The 23,378-nt window shown below is 44.7% G+C and overlaps 1 protein-coding gene across 1 annotated transcript in view; it reads left to right on the top strand.

Moving 5' to 3' along the window:
* The first annotated feature begins 10,343 nt into the window (after positions 1-10,343).
* Positions 10,344-23,378, top strand: part of NANS (N-acetylneuraminate synthase) — a 29,376-nt gene continuing 16,341 nt past the window's right edge. Inside the window, exons 1-2 of the mRNA XM_004271471.3 lie at positions 10,344-10,577; positions 21,750-21,965. Of these exons, the coding sequence (XP_004271519.1) occupies positions 10,446-10,577; positions 21,750-21,965 (348 nt within the window). The 5' untranslated portion in view covers positions 10,344-10,445. The remainder of the gene's footprint in view (positions 10,578-21,749; positions 21,966-23,378) is intronic.

Raw genomic sequence — 23,378 nt, forward strand, 5'->3', positions numbered from 1 at the left:
TCTTAACCACTGTGCCACTAGGGAATTCCCTGGCTTAGCTGCTCTTGACTAAAGACTATTTTAAACTTCTTGAGGAACAGGATTTTTGGTGATGAGGTCACAGAGCAGACCATATTTCTGGAGTTAATTCCCATCTGAAGGAGACGTTCATTGAGTGGGTTTGCTCCCAGCTTTTGCAGTGAATGTTTAAGTTATAAATGTCTGAGCTGGATGGGAGCTGTGATGGGCTGGATAACTGGTTCCTACTTGCTCCTTCCTGCAGGGTGGGGAGAGGGGTCTCTTCCACACACGCCTGCCCTACATCCAGAGCAATGGCCCTGTTCCTGTGTGATATGTTGGCATGCATTTGAAGCATTCGTCTCTTAAAAATAAAAGGGCTTAGAACTATTGCTCATTGTAGATATGGGGAAACTGAGGCACAGGAAAGCGTCAAGGACTGGCCCAAGGTTTCCTGGTGAAGTAGTGAAAGAACCTGGCCCTGCTTTCAACTTTGCTCTTACCTTTAATTTATTCCTGCTTTAGGCATCCAGGCCCTGAAGAGTGACTGACACTTCTGATGGAAATGCAGAGCACCTTGTGTAAGACGCTAGCCCCCACTCATCACCACTACCAGGACTCCTAACTAGGACACATGTGAGCAGAGTTACAGCAGAGTCAATGGTTTCCATTTCTGGCATTCCTGTTTGGGCTACACCACCCTCCCATCAGAGAAGGGTGAGACAGAACCACAGAGGTGGTTCTATCCCTAGGCTATGACCTTCCCTTTTCTCCAGCCCTGTCAGGTTGTGCTGACATCAATTTTAATGAGACTGGTGATACCACTGTGTTGACAGTTTGAAAGGGAGTCAAGTTACCAGCTGACTTAAGCTTCAGCTGCCAAACAGTTGCTCTGCAGGAAAGCCACCAAGATTGAAGCAAGTGTTGAAGTTCTTCCTAGAGCCAATTAGGTCAGCTTCGTAATCTCTGACCAAGTATTTTATAACTTGTCCCAGAGGTGTCAGAAGGGCATATAGAGAAAAGAAAATGACCCTAGAGTTACTCTGATTAAGGGGTCTTGACCCAGGTCAGCATGTGTGTTCGTTACAACGTCACCCCACCCCAGCCCTGGGGAAGAGGAGTGGAGGTGTGGTGAGGGAGGCCTCAGAGAGAACCCAGAGACCTGTTCTAGCCCCAGCCTGGCCACTAGCTGGTATTTGACCCTCCTGAGTCACCTCCCTTCTGTGAACCTTCAGTTCCTTGGCTGAAAATATGGGGCCCAAGCTTAAGCAAGCTTGCAGCTCTGATCCAGCTATACAGATCGGAATGGGGGTATATATTCCAAGTGCTAACCAGCAGTAGACATGCTAGTAGTTAATTACATGCCGTTACTTCCACTTACCCCACCCTCCTGAGGAGTTAGGTAAGGGTTTGGGCTAGTGGGAAATATCAGAGCTGTGCCTTAGGCTGGTGGAGTAGAAAGGGGTAGACCTGTAGCAAGAGATTGAGGAGGCTGTTACAGTTACCTGGACAAGGCTGGATGAGGGCTGCACCCCCAAGACTGACGGTGAATGAGGTGTCATCCAAAAACTGCAACAGGAATACTAGTAAATCTGTTTTACTAGTCAGACTAATCAGACTGGAAGACAGAATTACAGACTTGCCTTAGCATGAGCAGGATGTATATCTGCCCCTAGCGGGGCACTAATGCTCTGAATCAGAGGGAGGGAGCTAAACTGTAATCCTCATTTCACGGATATGAAAACTGAAGGATTTAGAGGTGAAGTGCTTCTAAAGTCACGTAGCCGGTGAATAGCCAGCCTATTCCAACCCAGCTCTGCCCGAATTCAGTTTCTGCTCTTTGCCAAATGCTCCTCCGTAGGGCTGTCTGGCTCCTGGCTCTGTTCTAATGAGAAAGTTAGTGGACGTATTTCTTTCTTCTCCGGAGCAAAGTAGATGTTGGCTCACAAGACCCTGAGGCTCGGGACAGAGTGAAGACAGAGTGCGAACAGAGCTACTTTTTAGAATTAGAACCATGAAATGCTTTAGGGGTGCAGGCAAACAGTGGGCACTCTATAAATACAACTACCACTCTTAATCATAATAATTTCACGTTGTGAGAGGCAGCCCTGCCATATACCATCTTAGTGAACTGGCAAAAGACCATTTGCTTCTTGGGACTCAGTTTTCCACTTAAAAATTGGGGGTGCCCTGAGCACGCTGTGGTAAGCTAATGAATGTGAGAGTGCTGGACACTGTGAGGGGTGATGTGGAGAACTGCTGGGAACAGCCTACACCATGGGCTTCTCTTAGTGGCCAACTAGGTTAGCACGCGTGCAGCGGGGGTTCTGCACAGCTGTGCACCTGGTAGCTGCAGCAGCAGCAGCAGCAGGTGGGTGAGAGGTGGGCATCTGAGCAGAGTGGGTGACCTGGCACTGGGGGAGTCTGGGAGTGGGTGACATGGACTCTGGGGAAGTGAGTAGTCTGCAGGATCCCAGCCAGCCCCTGGTGATAGGAATTCCTGTCAGGCCCTTGGCTTTGTCCATACCAGTGCTGGGTCAGGGCCCTACCTTGTCCCTGATCTGCCATTAGGTTTCACTCCTGCTGGCACATCAGCCCATTGCTTTCCTGTTTCTGTAGCCACCTGGTGCTTCCCACAGCTACCTGTCCAAATCCTACCTACATCCACTCTGCCAAGCTCAGGCCTGACCAGCTCCAGTCTGACCCGTCCTGAGCCCCACTTCTGACAAAAGAATGATGGCCCCCAATGCATCCATACCATGCTACAGTTCGCATAGCTCACATCCATTATCTTGTTCAAGGGAGGCAGTGTGAGGATTCTGACCCCATCTTTCAAATGAGGGAATTGGGGCTCAGGATGACTGTTGCAAGGCCCCAGAGTGCAGAGCAAGGTCGACTTCTCTCCCTGCCTTGTGCTAATCCCAGGGTAAAGGCCAGGGATGAGCTAGTAACAGTAGACTATTCCACTGGACTTGGAGGATCCCTCTGTGGATGGGAACTTCTGATACCCAGAGCACTCCACAGTGTGGGTGCTTCGGCAGGAGGAAGAGGGAAATGGAAGAAATGAGGCTGAGGAAATCCAAGTTCCCACATCATAGGCCACTTGAGGCCCCTCAGTGTTTCACCCAGGACCTGTCCTCCCTATGTTGCTCAAGGGATCTCCCCACAGCCTGGTTCTCCTGATGCAGCTCAGGAACTTTCAGTGACTTCCCAGTGCCACACACCCCCCAAGTGCACACACACACAACATCCCAAATCACCCTATCAGCCTTACTTCCTGCACCTAATCTCCATATGCCCTACCTGGCCATCCGAACATTCCTGTGTGTTTCACCTTGCTCATGCTGCCTCCTCTGTCTGCACTCTTCCTCCACCTGCATAAGCCAACCATCCCAGTCTTCAAGAACCAGTGCAAAGGCATTAGCCTCTCCAGCAGGCCAGCAGACAGGAAACTTCCCTCCCTGGGTTTCTCATTCAGTGACTTTGATAACTTGTTCTCATGGCCCTGGCACTGGCTACTCTGCTCCCTGTCTTGTCTCCCCTGCTAGAGAGTGAGTGCTCAGGGCCATGGGCCTGCGTCCCTTTGCTGTGCCTCACCCACCAGCCCTCAGTGCATATTTCCTCAATGACATTTCCTCACGTGTATTAACTTCCTGGGGCTGCCATAACAAAGTACCATAGACTGGGTAACATAAACAACAGAAGTTTATCGTTTTACAGTTCTGGAGGCTAGAAGTCCAAGGTCAAGGTGTTGGCAGGGTTGGTTCCTCCTGAGGGCTGCAAGGGAAGGTTGTGTTCCAGGCCTCTCTCCCTGGCTTATAGATGGCCATCTTCTCCCTGTGTCTTTCATGTGGGGTTCTTGTGTATGCGTCTGTGCACAAATTTCCCTTTTCTATAAGGACACCTAATCATCTTGGGTTAGGGCCCACCCTAATGAACTCAACTAATTCATCTGCAACAACACTGTTTCCAAGTAAGGTCACATTCTGAGGGACTGGGCATTAGGACTTCAACATATGCATTTTGCGGGGACACAATTCAACTCAGAACGCCAAACACGTGAATTGTGAAAACCTCTGGGCAGAGAATGGCAGTCAGGAGCTTAAAAGGCCCCACAGTTGGGTGTTTGGACATAAATGTGATTAAAAGTCGAACCCAGGAATACAGATTTGGAGAGGAGAGTCAAATCCTGATTTGCCTCTTCCTACCAGTTTTGTGATCTTGTGTAAGTCAGTTATCCCAAACTTTACTGCTCTTTCAAACTACACTAATTCACATTAATTATCCCCACCCCCTTTGAACTTGGAACTGGGAAAAATTATTTTATTTTGAGGAGTAGAAGGCCAAAATGGCAGTGGATGATACAAGTTTACAGAAGGGAGTCTAGAGTCCCAAAAATCAGAACCCACCAATCTGGAGCTAACAAAGTTGTATCTCCAGACACCCATGGAAACTTCTAAAATGCAATGAAATCCAGGATCCCCAGGCAGGAAGGAACCAGATCTCATCTAGTCAAATTCCTCTACTGATGTTGGAAACCCCTCAGCAACATGCCTACCTGACTTTCGTTGGATACCTTGGTGATGGGGACCTCACACTTTATAAGGCAATGTATTTACCATCTTAGAAAAACAGAAAGTTCTTTATCTCCACAATAGTAAGGCAGCTTTATTTTTTATTATCATGGGTGTTGTTAACTCGATAAGCAGTCTACTTAAAAAGCTCTTACTTATCTAATTTCCTATAACACTCTTGGCTCTAATTTTGCCCCATGGAGCTGCAGAGGGGAAAAATCCAATTTAGCTTTTTAAATGGAGTCTTGCAAATATTTGACAATGTCCATCATGGCTCCCGTAACCCCCAGACTCTCTTCTTCACAATTTATCTCAGATGAATACTCTTGAAAGTTTCACCTATTGAATACTCATGTGACAAGGTTCCAATGCTGGGTTCTTCCATGTCGTAGCATGCATCAGTGCTTCATTCCTTTTTGTTGCCAAGTAATAGTCCACTGAGTGGCTATATTATACTTTATCTGTTGATTAGTTGATGGACATTTGGGTTGTTTCTACTTTTTGGCTTTTATGAATAATATTGCTATGAACATTTGTGTACAAGTTTTTGTGTGGACACGTGTTTTTATTTCTCTTGGGGATATATCTAGGAGTGGAATTGCTGAGTCATATGGTAATGCCGTGTTTAACCTTTTGAAGAGCTGCCAGATTGTCTCCCAAAGCGGCTGCACCATTTTATATCCCATCAGCAGTGTATGAGGTTTCCAATCTCTCCACATCCTTGTTATTATCTGTCTTTCTAATTCTAGATATCCTACTGAGTGTGAGGTGGAATCTCATTGTAGCTTTGATTTGCATTTTCCTGATGGTTAATGATGTTGAGCATCTTTTCATGTGCTTATCGGTTGGAATATTATCTTTTAATACACGTCTGCATCAATCTGGTTGTCCTCGGGTTGGCAGTATCACATGTTTGAGACCAGGTTGCTATGGGGCGTTCTGGTGTACTGGGGCTGTTTCTAGAGATGGTTGTGAGCTGAGCAGGCAACCAGGAGAGTAGTCAGACTAGGGTTGGTGATGAATATCTGGGAGTCACCCATGAAAACATACATCTTGAAGCTCTGTGAATGGACGATATTCCCAAGGACAGCGTAAGGGAGAAGAGTGAAAGTTGTTAAAGCTTTGGAGACTCTTGGAAGTTAAGAGTGATAGGAGGAAAAAAAATAAATTAAAAAATAAAAATAAATTTAAAAAAAGAGTGATAGGAGGTGAGACAACGTAGACTCACTGTCTTTATTTTGGCCACGCCGCACAGCTTGAGGGATCTTAGTTCCCCGACCAGGGATTGAACCCAGGCCACCACAGTGAGAGCACCGAGTCCTAACCACTGGACCGCCACTGGAATTCCCTAGACCCACTGTCTTAACTGGGGAGAGGGGGTGGGCAGGACCTGCCAGACAGGGGGTTGTGGTGGGGGATGAAGAGGAGATGAGGCTGGTGACAGGCAGAGACTGTCAAGATGAGGTATGAGGATAGGGAAGGTCCTCCAAGCCACAGGCAGTGGAAGCAGGCCAGGGGCCCAGAGCTCAGGATGAGACTTCTTTCTCCCTAAGTATCTGGGGTAAGAACCTTGGGCCGCAGGTCCAGGCTGTTAGAGGTCTCACACCTCTCATCTCCTATGGTCCTCACTATGGCCTCTGGTGGTGGTTGTTTCCATTGGCTGGAAGTTGAGAAGTTCCTTAGCAGGAAGGAACACAGCTGGGAGTGGAACCCAGGCCTGACTTATTCCAAACCCTGTGATTTTTTCATGACACTATACTGTTTCAACCTCCTGTGGGGGCCCAGTGTGGGAATAGATTATTATCATTTGGAAGGAATTTGGGATAGGGGTCTCAACTTCAGTGTCGACTCTTCAGAAAGACACTTCCTGACCACCCGTGTAAGGAAGGTCCCCTTGTTAGTCACACACAGCACTCAATTTGTTTCCTTCGTTGCCCTCGTTATCATAGTCCACGATTTTACAGCAGTGCGTGAACATAGTTTACTTCTGTCGTAAACTACATTTACTGTAAAATACAGTTTACAGAAAGAGGGCCACACTCTTCATTCCCCTTTCTATTCCTCGTGCTTGGCGGGGTGCCTAGCATGCAGGAATTATTTGCTGGATGGGTGAGTGAGGTAGCATTTGGAAAATGGAGGCAGGTAAGTTGTGTATCCCAGGTCAAAAATCCTTCCACAGAGACAGTATGAGGTGACTTTCACCTCCCAGACTGCCCCAGGTGTGATGGTGGGCTTGTTCGCTCAGGGACAGTATAAAAATGATGCTTATATTCCAGGAATGAGGACCAAGTTTGAGGAAGCAGGAAGTGGGTGTAGGTCAGGGTGTGACCATCAAGTGTGCCTATAAATGGAACAACTGAGAACCTGGGGCACTTGACACCAGGGCAGGTCCTCGGCAGCTGGGGTCGGGGAACTTGGGTGCATTAATACTTCACTTCTTCCTCAGAGGAACTTTCCAGAAAGCTGACTTCAGGGAACAGTCATGTTCACCTAAGAGGCTGAATGTGGCCTGAGGAGTAAACGTATGAAGTCAGTTATGCCTCAGTCCTTGCTGTCATCTTTCCTTTTTCCTTTCCTTGCTGTCATCTTTCCTTTCCTTTCCTTGCTGTCAACATTTCCAGAAAATGTTTATTGGCACCTACGAAGTGTTAAGTTCTGTGCTTGGTGCTATGGATATAGTAGGAAACAGTTCAGATCCTGCTCTCAAGGAAGTCTTTGTCCTGGAGGACACAGTTATAATATAAGGCTCTAAGCCACATAAGGGCAGAGGCCTGGACTTCTTGTTTGTTCACCATGGTGTCCCTAGGGCTTTGCCCTGGGTTTAGTGCTGAGTAGGTGCCCCAGATGGTTCCAACCCAGAGGAGCTCACAGTCTAGAGAGAATAACAGACAAGAAAAGAGGGAGTCACCATGAAGGGTAGTAAGTGGGCCAAAAGAGGGTCCTATGGGAGCCCAGAGAAGGTCGGTGGGGAGATCAGAGAAGGTCCTGAGAGGAGGTGACTTCTACCCTGAAGGACTTGCAGAAGGACCTGTAGAAGGCAGGGCTCAGCGTGGTGGGTGTAGGGGAGGAGGGAGTGTGCAGGCTTAGGAAACTGCCTGTGCCAAGGCCTGGAGGAGAGAGAACATGATCCTTTAGGGGAACTCAAAAATAGTTCAGTGTAACTAGAGCACAGAGTGGCAAAAAAATTAGGCAGGAGTCCTAGGCTGGAGGAGGCTTTGCGGGAATCAGCTGCAGGAGGGGCTGATGAGCACAGTCAAACTAGCCACTGGGGTCCCAGGCCCCAGGGTATGAGCTCTAGGAACTGGGTCCAATCCTTGACCTTGACCCTCATGACCCAGCACTCTGGGTACCCTAGTTTCTCCAAAATTAAGTTCTTCCTTGCCCTCTCCTGCCAAAAAAGAAAAGAAAAGACCCCTCATTGGTTTTAATTTGTTTTTAAAGACCTTCCCATATGTTCTCGTCCATTTTGACAGATTGAACACTGATTCATTATCCAAGCAGAAAAAGCAACAGAAAGCACTGGAAACTGGCTTTAAAAACAAGAACGAGGGCTTCCCTGGTGGCGCAGTGGTTGAGAGTCTGCCTGCCAATGCAGGGGACACAGGTTCGTGCCCCAGTCCGGGAAGATCCCACATGCCGCGGAGCGGCTGGGCCCGTGAGCCATGGCCGCTGAGCCTGCGTGTCCAGAGCCTGTGCTCCGCAACGGGAGAGAACACAGCAGTGAGAGGCCCACGTACCGCAAAAAAAAAACCCAAAAAAACAAGAACAAGAGTAGAAGAAAAATTGTATACTTTCCTCCTTATTCGTGGTAGGTACTAAATAAGTACCTACTTTAATTTATTGAAAGTCCTTATTTAACCACAGATAACAACAGCCTAATTTGCTTTTGTGGGATGATCATATTTTTAAATGTGATTTCTTTTTTTTTCCTTTAAACTTAATTTCCACTTATTTATGAACTATGCAAAACCATGATGGTTTTCTTTAGCCCCAAGTGACTGAGTTACTTTAGTGCTGGGTTTAATTTTCTCTGTAATCAGGTCCTGTTGCTCAGCCTTACCCAGGTGTGAAAGGCCACTTAAACTTGAGAGACATAAAGCACATGGCATCTAGTCTAGACATATCGCAGACGAATGAACACTGCTGCAATCTCCTTGTCCTTTGGTTGCTTCCTCCTGGCCTCCAAACTTGCACTTCTTCAGAACCGCTCAACTTTGGGACCCCCCTCTAGCCCATGGTCCATTTTCCATCTGTTTTTAACAACTGAACTTTTCCAAGGAAAAGTCTATTTTTGCCTCCAGTGTTTCTTCATCTTCCTTTGGCCACCAAATCCATTTTACCACCAAATCTGCTGTCTCCAGTGGTCCCCCTGCCCCCATGTTCCCACCAAGTTCTGGCTCCTCATTCTCCTGCACTGCTCTGGGCCTTTGAATCTGTGGGTCTCTCCTCCTCAGGACACACACCCTGGTTCTCTGTCCTTCCAGGACGGCTGCACAAGGCTCACCTCTCCACTGCTCATCCCTCTGCACACTCTCTCCTTCAGGAGTCAAACCCATCCTCAGCTTTTCCTCAAAATGGCTCCCACATCTCTCTCTCCAGCCCAGACCTCCACTCAGAGCTTCAGACCTGCCTCTCCTCCTGCCTGGTGGGCAGTTTTACCTGCATATTTACACCAACGTGTCCCAAACCTACCCTTCTCCCTTCCACCCAGAAGTGCCTCCTCCTCTCCTTTCTGTTATTGTTACTTTGCTCATTAGTTCTGAAAGTCAAGCTGGGAATCAAGTGTTATTTCTTCTTTCAAACTGGTTATTTCTCAGCTTTGTCTGTAACCCAGTATAGTGTATTGCAAGAGCCCTAGGCTAGGAGGCAGTCCAGGGTCCTAATCCCAGCTCCACCACAGCTTTCTGGACGGCTTTGGACAAGTCAGTGAACTTTTTTTTTGCGGTACGCGGGCCTCTCTCCGGACACGCAGGCTCAGCGTCCATGGCTCACGGGCCTAGCCGTTCCAGGGAAGCCCTCAGTGACCTTTTTGAACTTGCTGCCTCTCGTGTAATAGGACTGGCAACCACTTTTTTTTTTTTTTTTTGCAGTATGCGGGCCTCTCACTGCTGCGGCCTCTCCCGCTGCGGAGCACGGGCTCCGAACGCGCAGGCCCAACGGCCATGGCTCACGGGCCCAGCCGCTCGGCGGCACGTGGGATCCTCCCGGACCGGGGCACGAACTCGCATCCCCTGCACCGGCAGGCGAACTCCCAACCACTGCGCCACCAGGGAAGCCTGGCAACCACTTATTGAAAGCTCACTACAGGCCAAGTACTGTGATTAGGGTGTTCTATACATCATCTCACGAACCTTAAGAGGTGGGGTCTTTATAATTTTCCCATTTCAGAGAAAAAGGAAAATAAAACTCAGAAAGACTAAGGTATTTAGGATCAAGAGCTGGTTAGTGGCATGGGCTGGGCTCGAACCAGCTCTGTAATTCTAACTCCAGAATCTGTTTTTTCCATTACACTGTAGGGCGCGCACTCTCTCCACGCCGAAAGCACCCAGCCGTCAGCCTCCTTCGGGGAATGTCTGCTCACGGGTAAACGCAGGGACCCCACAACCACCAGACTCTGTGAGCCACAAGCTCAGCTCCCGAGAAGTGCGCGCGGCTTCCTCTTCCCGCCGCACCTCTCCCCTAGAGGGTGGCTCCGCCCCCTAACCTGATTGGCTGTCTGGAGCGAGGCGGCGCTCGAGGATTGGCTGCACGGTGGTCGCGGGCTGACGTGGCGGGGCCGGTGTGTGGGCTCTGCTGGGCTGCTGACCGAAACGACGAAGGCGGCGGCGGCGGCACCGTGACGGGTGGTGTGGCGCGGAAGCGCGAGCCGCTGCCATGCCGCTGGAGCTGGAGCTGTGTCCCGGGCGCTGGGTGGGCGGGCAGCACCCATGCTTCATCATTGCCGAGATCGGCCAGAACCACCAGGGCGACCTGGACGTGGCCAAGCGCATGATCCGCATGGCCAAGGTGAGGGGACTGTCTAGAGTACTCGGGCGCCGAGCGGGGGGCGGGGCCTGAGGAAGACCGGCCTGGGCAAGGGTGGGGCAGGGCTGCGCAGAGCTGGGGCCATCCTTCCTCTGCCTCTCGGTGCCCTACGTCCGGCCTGCCGTCCAGCTCGCCGGATCCATTTCCAAACGTTTCGAATCCTCTTCAGCCCTCCGCCACCATCCTGATTTGTTTGCATTACTGCATCTGCGCCCCCCGCCCTTACTCCCAGCTCTCTCGCTCCCTTCTGGTGGCAGAATGATCTTTCTGAAACACAGATTTGATCAGCCGCCTGGCACCTTCAGTGGCTTCCCACTGCCAGCGGGTAGAGTCGAAACCCTTTAATAAAGCCTTCAAGACCTTAATGACCTGGCCCCTTCTTGCCTTTTTTTTAATCTCTGACATCTTCCAGCGACAGTGAATTACTTCCAGGAAGTTCCTGAAATTTGCTGTTGTCTCTCTCACCTGCCATTCCTTGTACTTACCTACCTCATAGAGTTGTGAGGATCAAATGAGATAACTCGTGTAAAGCTCTTAGTAGAGTACTTGGCAAATAGGACTCAATACATGTTGGTTATTAGTGATATTATGTTAATGAACATTTATGATCCCTCTTTGGATACTTTCTCCAATCCCTACCTGCAAAGCTGGGCTCCTGTAATTGTTCCCATCGAATTGTATTGTCACTGTCTGTTTAAACTTCTCTCTCTGTTAGACTGTGAGCCCTCTGAAGGGGAGGCCTGTCACGTTCTTCATTGTGACCCCGGGCCCCACAATAAGTCTGCGCTGTGATTCCTTGGTTTAGAGATAGCTCACTCCATCTTTTTTCCTTTCACTTCCCTTCAGTCAGTGCTGTTCACTCAGTCATTCATGATTAGGTTTTCTGTTACTCCTTGATGACTAACTCTTATTACTCCTTCAGGACTAGCTTTTATGGAAGCCTACTGAATCATAAAAATACTTTTATTTTTAAATTTTATTTACTTTTTCATTGAAGTATAATTGATTTGCAATAACATTGGTTTCAGGTGTACAACATAATGATTCAATATTTTTATAGATTATACTCCATTTAAAGTTACTGCAAAATAATGGCTATATTTCCCTGTGCTGTACAATACATCCTTGTTGCTTATTTATTTTATACATAGTAGATGGTGCTTCTTAATCCCCCACTCCTATCTTACCTCTCCCCCTTACTTCTCCCCACTGGTAACCATTAGTTTGTTCTCTAGATCTGTGAGTCTATATGCAACCTAAGTGTCCGTCAACAGATGAATGGATAAAGAAGATGTGGTTGATATACACAATGGAATATTATTCAAGCATAAAAAAGAATGAAATTCTGCCATTTACAACAATGTGGGTGGACCTGGAGGATATTATGCTTAGTGAAATAAGTCAGAGAAAAACAATACTCTATGTTATCACTTATGAAATCTAAAAATTAAAATACCTTTAAAGAGTAACAATTGCTAACATTTTTGAATGCTTTCTGGGCCAAGTGCTTTAAATGCACCATCTCATTTAATTCCTACAACAACACAGTGGAATAGATGCAGTTGGTTTCATTTTAAAGGCTCAGAGAAGATCAGTGGCTTGTCTGAGGGCCCACAGCTAGTAATTCATGTATTTCAGAGCTTTGCTCTTAGACACAAGGCTCCAGCCTTTGTACTGTAACATTGTTTTCTAGGGGGAGACTTCGGCTCTTAATTTAGGAAACAACCTTATTTTGGAGGTGTCAACTCTGAATGCTGAAGTTGTAAAAACACCTAGAAATAGTGAAGCCATAGAAACAAAGTTACAGTGGTATTTTTTTCTTCTTCCTGTTTTAATTGTGAAGGATAGTTTTCCCCGGGGGAGGAGAATGAAGAGTTTGAGGTTGTGTTATAGTGGAAAGAGCGCTGGACTGGAGTCATGATACCATTTACTAGCTGAATAATCTTGGGCAGCTGGATAATCTTGGACTTTTCCTCTCTAAGCTTCAGTTTCACTTGTTTTATAATATGTATGTATCTTTATTTTTAAACTTAAAGCAATGGAATCTTTTGCAATCCTTACATTTTAGGATTTTTTTTCTTGCCAGATGGAGTCACATTTCCAAGTTTAGTTATCCAGAGTATATTATGTACAAGCTGGCTTGTTCATGTACCAAATCTGTTTACAATATTAAAAGTTGAGTTCTGTCAACTTGGAAAAAATCGCACAGTGTAAAAGCTGTGAGTTGAGTTTATTCAGTGTCATACTGAGTTTATTCAGTGTCATAACCAGGGAGACAGCCTCTGAGAAACTGTTCTGAAGAGGTGAGGAGGGAGGTAAGTGTATATGTGATTTTGATGAAGGGAACCTGTAATCAACCACACATCTCTGTGGAAGGTTGCTGTTAGTCACGAGGAACAGATATCTTAGTTAATGGTTTTAGTGCTTTTCTAAGTATGGGAAGATTCAAGAATCCAGGTTCATAAGAAATTTCTCCTACAAATACTTAACTGTCTAAAGGCCTGTTCTGCCAGTTTTCCTGGAGCACAGAGAGCCTCATTCCTGATCTCTACCCTAAATTACTTTCAGGATATGTTGAAGGTCAGCAGCTGCAGTGGGTAGTGAGTTAATTCTTGTAGAACCAGGTGGCAAGTGACCTTCTTTAATTGGCAGTTCATTCAATTGTTGACCAAAATAAAAATGTGCAACAGAAGAGTTGTGAGCTAAGTTTTATAGTGAGGACTATAGCCCAGGATACAGTCTCTCAGTAGATCTGAGAAACTGCTCCAAAGAGGTAGGGGAGAAGCCAGTATATATATGGATTTTTTGGCTAGGAAATACATGTAATCAAGCATGAATCTTGGTAAAAAAAAAGTACTGCTAATGACAAAGAACAAATATCTCAAGTTAATGATTTTAGTACTTTTCTATGTATGGGCAAATGCAAGAATCTGGGATCATTAAAATTTTTCCTGAGACATGCATGTTAGCTATCTGGGGGCTTTTTTTTTTTTTTAACATCTTTATTGGAGTATAATTGCTTTACAGTCGTGTGTTAGTTTCTGCTGTATAACAAAGTGAATCAGCTATACACAAACATATATCCCCATATCTCCTCCCTCTTGCATCTCCCTCCCACCTTCCCTATCCCACCCCTCTAGGTGGACACAAAGCACCGAGGTGATCTCCCTGTGCTATGTGGCTGCTTCCCACTAGCTATCTATTTACATTTGGTAGTGTATATAGGTCCACAGCACGCTCTCACTTCGTCCCAGCTTACCCATCCCCCTCCCCATGTCCTCAAGTCCATTCTCTACATCTGTGTCTTTATTCCCGTCCTGCCCTTAGGTTCTTTAGAACCAATTTTTTTTTTATATTCCGTATATATGTGTTAGCATATGGTATTTGTTTTTCTCTTTCTGATTTACTTCACTCTGTTTGACAGTCTCTAGGTCCATCCACCTTACTACAAATAACTCAATTTCGTTTCTTTTTATGGCTGAGTAATATTCCATTGTATATATGTGCCACATCTTCTTTATGCATTCATCTGTTGATGGACACATAGGTTGCTTCCATGTCCTGGCTATTGTAAATAGAGCTGCAATGAACATTGTGGTACATGACGCTTTTTGAATTATGGTTTTCTCAGGGTATATGCCCAGTAGTGGGATCGCTGGGTCGTATGGTAGTTCTATTTTTAGTTTTCTAAGGAACCTCCATACTGTTCTCCATAGTGGCTGTATCAATTTACATTCCCACCAACAGTGCAAGAGGGTTCCCTTTTCTCCACATCCTCTCCAGCATTTGTTGTTTGTAGGTATTTTGATGATGGCCATTCTGACTGGTGCGAGGTGAATTCTCATTGTAGTTTTGATTTGCATTTCTCTAATGATTAGTGATGTTGAGCATCCTTTCATGTGTTTGTTGGCAATCTGTATATCTTCTTTGGAGAAATGTCTATTTAGGTCTTCTGCCCATTTTTGGACTGGGTTGTTTGTTTTTTTGATATTGGGCTGCATGAGCTGCTTGTAAATTTTGGAGATTAATCCTTTGTCAGTTGCTTCATTTGCAGCTATTTTCTCCCATTCTGAGGGTTGTCTTTTCATCTTGTTTATGGTTTCCTCTGCTGTGCAAAAGCTTTTAAGTTTCATTAGGTCCCATTTGTTTATTTTTGTTTTTATTTTCATTTCTCTAGGAGGTGGGTCAAAAAGGATCTTGCTGTGATGTATGTAATAGAGTGTTCTGCCTATGTTTTCCTCTAAGAGTTTTATATTGTCTGGCCTTACATTTAGGTCTTTAATCCATTTTGAATTTATTTTTGTGTATGGTGTTAGGGAGTGTTCTAATTTCATTCTTTTACATGTAGCTGTCCAGTTTTCCCAGCACCACTTATTGAAGAGGCTGTCTTTTCTTCATTGTATATTCTTTCCTGCTTTATCAAAGATAAGGTGACCATATGTGTGTGGGTTTATCTCTGGGCTTTCTATCCTGTTCCATTGATCTATATTTCTGTTTTTGTGCCAGTACCATATTGTCTTGATTACTGTAGCTTTGTAGTATAGTCTGAAGTCAGGGAGCCTGATTCCTCCAGCTCTGTTTTTCTTTCTCAAGATTGCTTTGGCTATTCGGGGTCTTTTGTGTTTCCATACAAATTGTGAAATTTTTTGTTCTAGTTCTGTGAAAAATGCCATTGGTAATTTGATAGGGATTGCATTGAATCTGTAGATTGCTTTGGGTAGTATAGTCATTTTCACAGTGTTGACTCTTCCAATCCAAGAACATGGTATATCTCTCCATCTGTTTGTATCATCTTTAATTTCTTTCATCAGTGTCTTATACTTTACTGCATACAGGTCTTTTGTCTCCTTAGGTAGGTTTATACCTAGGTATTTAATTCTTTTTGTTGCAATGGTAAATTGAAGTGTTTCCTTAATTTCCCTTTCAGATTTTTCGTCATTAGTGTATAGGAATGCAAGAGATTTCTGTGCATTAATTTTGTATCCTGCTACCTTACCAAATTCATTGATTAGCTCTAGTAGTTTTCTGGTAGCATCTTTGGGATCCTCTATGTATAGTATCATGTCATCTGCAAACAGTGACAGTTTTACTTCTTCTTTTCCAATTTGGATTCCTTTTATTTCTTTTTCTTCTCTGAGTTCTGTGGCTGAAACTTCCGAAACTATGTTGAATAATAGTGGTGAGAGTGGGCAACCTTGTCTTGTACCTGATCTTAGTGGAAATGGTTTCAATGTTTCACCACTGAGAACGATGTTGGCTGTGGGGTTGTCATATACGACCTTTATTATGTTGAGGTAAGTTTCCTCTATGCCTACTTTCGGGAGAGTTTTTATCATAAATGGGTGTTGAATTTTGTCAAAAGCTTTTTCTGCATCTATTGAGAAGATCATACGGTTTTTCTCCTTCAATTTGTTAATATGGTTTATCACATTGATTGATTTGTATATATTGAAGAATCCTTGCATCCCTGGGGTAAACCCCACTTAATCATGGTGTATGATCCTTTTGATGTGCTGTTGGATTCTGTTTGCTAGTACTTTGTTGAGGATTTTTGCATCTATGTTCATCAGTGATATTGGCCTGTAATTTTCTTTCTTTGTGACATCTTTGTCTGGTTTGGTATCAGGGTGATGGTGGCCTCGTAGAATGAGTTTGGGAGTGTTCCTCCCTCTGCTATATTTTGGAACAGTTTGAGAGGATAGGTGTTAGCTCTTCTCTAAATGTTTGATAGAATTTGCCTGTGAAGCCATCTGGTCCTGGGCTTTTTTTTTTGGAAGATTTTTTTTTTTTTTCGGTACGCGGGCCTCTCACTGTTGTGGCCTCTCTCGTTCCGGAGCACAGGCTCCAGACGCGCAGGCTCAGTGGCCATGGCTCACTGGCCCAGCCACTCTGCAGTATGTGGGGTCTTCCCGGACCGGGACACGAACCCGTGTTCCCTGCATCGGCAGGCGGACTCTCAACCACTGCGCCACCAGGGAAGCCCTGGAAGATTTTTAATCACAGTTTCAATTTCTGTGCTTGTGATTGGTCTGTTTATATTTTCTATTTCTTCCTGGTTCAGTCTCAGGAGGTTGTGCTTTTCTAAGAATGTGTCCATTTCTTCCAGTTTGTCCATTTTATTGGCATATAGTTGCTTGTAGTAATCTCTCCTGATCCTTTGTATTTCTGCAGTGTCAGTTGTTACTTCTCCTTTTTCATTTCTATTGATTTGAGTCTTCTCCCTTTTTTTCTTGATGAGTCTGCCTAGTGGTTTATCAATTTTGTTTATCTTCTCAAAGAAACAGCTTTTAGTTTTATTGATCTTAGCTATTATTTCCTTCATTTCTTTTTCATTTATTTCTGATCTGATCTTTATGATTTCTTTCCTTCTGCTAACTTCGGGTGTTTTTTGTTCTTCTTTCTCTAATTGCTTTAGGTATAAGGTTAGGTTGTTTATTTGAGATGTTTCTTGTTTCTTGAGGTAGGATTGTATTGCTATAAACGTCCCTCTTAGAATTGCTTTTGCTGCATCCCATAGCTTTTAGGTCATCGTGTTTTCATTGTCATTTGTTTCTAGGTATTTTTTGATTTCCTCTTTGATTTCTTCAGTGATCACTTCATTATTAAGTAGTGTATTGTTTAGCCTCCATGTGTTTGTATTTTTTACAGATTTTTTCCTGTAATTGATATCTAGCCTCATAGTGTTGTGGTTGGAAAAGATACTTGATATGATTTCAATTTTCTTAAATTTACCAAGGCTTGATTTGTGACCCAAGATATGATCTATCCTGGAGAATGTTCCATGAGCACTTGAGAAGAAAGTGTATTCTGTTGTGTTCGGATGGAATGTCCTATAAATATCAATTAAGTCCATCTTGTTTAATGTATCATTTAAGACTTGTGTTTCCTTATTTATTTTCATTTTGGATGATCTGTCCATTGGTGAAAGTGGGGTGTTAAAGTCCCCTAGTATGATTGTGTTACTGTCAATTTCCCCTTTTATGGCTGTTAGCATTTGCCTTATGTATTGAGGTGCTCCTATGTTGGGTGCATAAATATTTATAATTGTTATATCTTCTTCTTGGATTGATCCCTTGATGATTATGTAGTGTCCTTCTTTGTCTCTTGTAATAGTCTTTATTTTAAAGTCCATTTTGTCTGATATGAGAATTGCTACTCCTGCTTTCTTTTGATTTCCATTTGCATGGAATATCTTTTGCCATCCCCTCACTTTCAGTCTGTATGTGTCCCTAGGTCTGAAGTGGGTCCCTTGTAGACAGCAAATATACAGGTGTTGTTTTTGTATCCATTCAGCCAGTCTATGTCTTTTGGTTAGAGCATTTAATCCATTTACATTCAAGGTAGTTATCGATATGTGTGTTCCTATTACCATTTTCTTAACTGTTTTGGGTTTATTATTGTAGGTCCTTTTCTTCTCTTGTGTTTCCTGCCTAGAGAACTTCCTTTAGGATTTGTTGTAAAGCTGGTTTGGTGGTGCTGAATTCTCTTAGCTTTTGCTTGTCTGTAAAGGTTTTAATTTCTCTGTTGAATCTGAATGAGATTCTTGCTGGGTTGAGTAATCTTGGTTGTATGTTTTTCTCTTTCGTCACTTTAAATATGTCCTGCCACTCCCTTCTGGTTTGCAGAGTTTCTGCTGAAAGATCAGCTGTTAACCTTATGGAGATTCCCTTGTATGTTATTTGTTGCTTTTCCCTTGCTGCTTTTAATATTTTTCCTTTGTATTTAATTTTTTTTTTTTTTTTTTTTTTTTTTTGCGGTATGCGGGCCTCTCACCGTTGTGGCCTCTCCTGTTGCGGAGCACAGGCTCCGGACGCGCAGGCTCAGCGGACATGGCTCACGGGCCCAGCCGCTCCGCGGCATGTGGGATCCTCCCGGACCGGGGCACGAACCCTGTCTCCTGCATCGGCAGGTGGACTCTCAACCACTGCGCCACCAGGGAAGCCCTGTATTTAATTTTTGATAGTTTGATTAATATGTGCCTTGGTGTGTTTCTCCTTGGATTTATCCTGTATGGGACTCTCTGTGCTTCCTGGACTTGATTGACTATTTCCTTTCCCATATTAGGGAAGTTTTCAACTATAATCTCTTCAAATATTTTCTCAGTCCCTTTTTTTATTCTCTTCTTCTTCTGGGACCCCTATAATTCGAATGTTGGTGTGTTTAATGTTCTCCCAGAGGTCTCTGAAACTGTCCTCAATTCTTTTCATTCTTTTTTCTTTATTCAGCTCTGTGGTAGTTATTTCCACTATTTTATCTTCCAGGTCACTTATCTGTTCTTCTGCCTCAGTTATTCTGCTATTGATTCCTTCTGGAGAATTTTTAATTTCATTTATTGTGTTGTTCATCATTGTTTGCTCTTTAGTTCTTCTAGGTCCTTGTTAAACGTTTCTTGTATTTTCTCCATTCTATTTCCAAGATTTTGGATCTTTACTCTCATTATTCTGAATTCTTTTTCAGGTAGACTGCCTATTTCCTCTTCATTTGTTTGGTCTAGTGGGTTTTTACCTTGCTCCTTCATCTGCTGTGTAATTCTCTGTCTTCTCATTTTGTTTAACTTACTGTGTTTGGGGTCTCCTTTTCACAGGCTGCAGGTTCGTAGTTCCTGTTGTTTTTGATGTTTGCCCCCAGTGGGTAAGGTTGGTTCAGTAGGTTGTGTAGGCTTCCTGGTGTAGGGGACTGGTGCCTGTGTTCTGGTGGATGAGGCTGGATCTTGTCTTTCTGGTGGGCAGGACCGCATCTGGTGGTGTGTTTTGGGGTATCTGTGAACTTAGTATGACTTTAGGCAGCCTTTCTGCTAATGGATGGGGTTGTGTTACTGTCTTGCTAGTTGTTTGGCATGGGGCATCCAGCACTGGAGCTTGCTGGTTGTTGAGTGGAGCTGGGTCTTAGCGTTGAGATAGAGATCTCTGAGAGAGCTTTCACCGTTTGATATTACATGGGGCCAGGAGGTCTCTGGTGGACCAATGTCCTGAACTCGGCTCTCCCACCTCAGAGGCTCAGGCCTGACACCCGGCTGGAGCACCAAGACCCTGTCAGCCACACGGTAGATCCGTAGTGGATCATAAAATGATATAACTCAGGGACAGCCAGATGAAAGGGATGCATAGGGCAAGGCACGGGGAATGGGAGCAGACTTCCCATGACTTCTCCAGGCACATCACTCTCCCATCACCTCCACGTGTTAGCCAACCCAGAAGCTCCTCTGGGGGCTTTTTATCCAAAGCACAGAATCCCTCATCCTGTTTTTTCTATCCTGAGCTCCTCTTAGGACTCACTCTCTGTGGGTGACTACAGTGGGTTGCAACTTAAGCTTTTGTATAATTGGATGATGAGTGACACCCTTTGTTCTTTTCTTTGTTCACCCAATTATTTTTATTTTATTACAACAAAATGTTATTATAATTATATAATATGTATAAAAATATAACTGTGTTACAATTAGAAATTTGCTGATTGAATATACTTTTAACTCTCAAATTTTGATGCAAAGGGCACATCACACCTTGGCTCATTCTGTAGCTTGCTTTTTGCCAGTAGAGAAGCAATAAAAGCTTGAGCAAAGAAACCATCAGCATTATGGTAAAATAGTGACAGTGGTTGTGTTTTCTGAACCAAGAGTTGACCATAGCATTAAACAGATAGAGAAATTTGTCATATTTAGGAAAGAAGCTGAGAAAAGAAGGGGAGGAACCTGCTGTCCTCCCCATACAACTGCTGTCAGGTGGAATGTGGTAGAACTTTATCTTATCTCTTATCATTAGTACTTTCTGCTGTTTTACTTCACTTTACTACTTGCCTAGGTGGAGACAAGCTTTTTAACTTCTTGAGGGTAAGTCTACTTCTTCAGACGGAGGTGAGAAGCAAAGGGAAGGAAGCAGTGCTCTGTGAAGATCATGTTCTGCAGCGTTCAGGAAAGCCCTCTGGCCAGCTCTGCCAGAGACTCACTGTGCAGCTTTGGTCAGGTCACTCTAGGCCTTGGGATCTTCATCTAGACAATGAGGACTCTGTTGCCCAAGGTCACTTTCAGGTCTAATGTTCTCTGAACTTCTATCCAGCATCAAGTCCTGACTGTGCCATCTTTTGATTTTTCCAGGAGTAGAAGCAGCACTCTCAGCACAGGCATTTCTGGAGCTGAGGTTTCCAGCAGCATGAAGACCTCTGTGTCTACAGAAATGTCAGCGAGCTGAGACTTTAGAGAGCTTTGCTTAATCTATCTGTTGAGTGGTTTTAAAAAACAATTTTGAAAGATTGGAGTCTGACTGGCAATAAAATTACAGCTTTTATAGTCAGACAATCCAGCTTTTATATTATAGCTTCTGTTAAGTAAAGCTGGGGCATTTCTAAGTTTGCTTGCTTTTGCCCCAGAACCTCTTGTTCAAACGAGATGCCATGCAGAAAAGCAGATGTGCAGAACAGCTAAAAACACAGTTGTTCCTTTGTTTCCCACCCCCATCAGGGGCTCCTCAGCAAGTTACAGGTCCTAGAGCTAGTCCAAATGGCCATTTGTATAGATGGAGAAACTGAGTCCAGAGATAGGAAGTGACTTATCCAAGAGAGTCAGAGTTAAGTCAGATTCTGACTTTTTCCCCTAAATTCTGGCCCAGTTTTCATATCCTCTGCCGAGTTACACAACTTAAAATCTTCTTTGACTGTTTGATTAATTATTTTTAATATTATAATACAAAACAAAGCAGCCCCCCCTTTTTTTTTTACATTTTAAGAAGGAAAAATACAGCAGAACCCCCATCCCCACCCTTTTATTCCTGTGAGACTTCCTTGCTTTTCCTGTTTCTCTTCTTTGGGAGTTCTTAATGCGTCTGTCAATTCATGTTATTTTTTTTTTTTTTTTTTTTGCGGTACGCGGGCCTCTCACTGTTGTGGCCTCTCCCGTTGCGGAGCACAGGCTCCGGACGCGCAGGCTCAGCGGCCATGGCTCATGGGCCCAGCCGCTCCGCGGCATGTGGGATCCTCCCGGACTGGGGCACGAACCCGTGTCCTCTGCATCAGCAGGCGGACTCTCAACCACTGCGCCACCAGGGAAGCCCCCCGATGTTATTTTTAAAGATAATAATTTCATAGCAGTTGCCCCAACACTTCTCTTGTCTCTCAGAATCTGTGCAGGGTCATTAAAGGAGCCCTAATGTGTGTTTGCAGGAGTGTGGCGCTGACTGTGCCAAGTTCCAGAAGAGTGAGCTGGAGTATAAGTTTAATCGGAAAGCCTTGGAGAGGCCGTATACTTCGAAGCATTCCTGGGGGAAGACGTACGGGGAGCACAAACGCCACCTGGAATTCAGCCACGCCCAGTACAAGGAGCTGCAGAAATATGCCAAGGAGGTTGGCATCTTCTTCACTGCCTCCGGCATGGATGAGGTGAGCCCTCTGCCACGCTGCTATTTGTCATTTTAGCAGACCTAGGGGACATCAGGTAGCCCTGTGGCTTTGGCTTAGAGCCAGCTCCAGCCCTTGCTCACTTTAGACTTTTTTGTGCTTTCTGGACCTAGAGTTCCCCATAGCATTAACAAGATAAATGCCCAACTAAACAGGAGGCCAGGGGGATCAGAGGCCCAGTGATGCAGGGAACCATAGTTTTCAGAGCAGGCTGTCTCTGGGAGTAGGGGCCAGCCACCCGGGAACCCCAGAGTCCCTCAAGCCTGTAGAAGATGCCACACTGGGCCAGTTTTCTCCCAGTGGAAAGTGGCCTGGACTCAGGAAACCTCAGTTCTGACAGGAGTCCTCCCCTTGCTGAGTGGCCGTGGCTTATCTGGGTGAGGTGGCATTGCATGGTTCAGAAGGCAGTAGCACACAGGATGGCCATGCTGACATACTGGACGAGTCCAGCTGGTGCCAGGTCTTGGGTCCCATCTGCTCTGTAACCTGCCTCAAGACTCCTTTACGTGCTCTTTTTTCAAATATAAAAAATTTTTTTAATTATAAAAATTATACAATGTCACAGAAAGTTTAGAAAACAGAAAAAAGGGAGAAAAACTGACCCATAATCTCTATATGGCAGCTCTTTTTTTTTTTTTTAATCAGTTAATTAATTAATTTATTTTTGGCTGCGTTGGGTCTTTGTTGCTGCAGGCGGGCTTTCTCTAGTTGCGGCAAGCGGGGGCTACTCTTGTTGCGGCGCGCAGGCTTCACATTGTGGTGGCTTCTCTTGTTGCGGAGCACTGGCTCTAGGCACGCAGGCTTCAGTAGTTGTGGCACACAGGCTCAGTAGTTGTGGCTCGCAGGCTCTAGAGCGCAGGCTCAGTAGTTGTGGCACACGGGCTTAGTTGCTCCATGGCATGTGGGATCTTCCCGGACCAGGGCTGGAACCCGTGTCCCCTGCATTGGCAGGCAGTTTCTTAACCACTGTGCCACCAGGGAAGTCCCTGGCAGCTCTCTTTATATATTTCCTCCTGAAGTTGTTTTATGTGCATATTTTATTTCCTAGTTGTTATATTTGTGAATGTTGAGTTCCGTGCATGCTTTTCCCAGTTAACATTATCTACAGCTTTTACCCATATCTTGTTTTTTTTTTCTCAGCTTTATTGAGATATAATTGACATGTAGCTCTCCATATCTTGTGCTGAAAGTTATTAATGATGGTGTAGTATTTCTTTTGAGGATTTATAATGTATGTAACCATTTCTTTATGTTTGAACATGAGGTTATGTTTTTATTTTCAGTTTTTTGTGCTTATAAATAATGCTGAGATGACCATCTTCTTTTCTGTGGTTTGAATTGTTTCCTTAGGATAGCTTTGCAGTAATGGATCATTAGATGAAACAACATTTTAAA

This window comes from Orcinus orca, chromosome 6, assembly GCF_937001465.1.
Source record: "Orcinus orca chromosome 6, mOrcOrc1.1, whole genome shotgun sequence".
Taxonomy (NCBI): Eukaryota; Metazoa; Chordata; class Mammalia; order Artiodactyla; family Delphinidae; genus Orcinus; species Orcinus orca.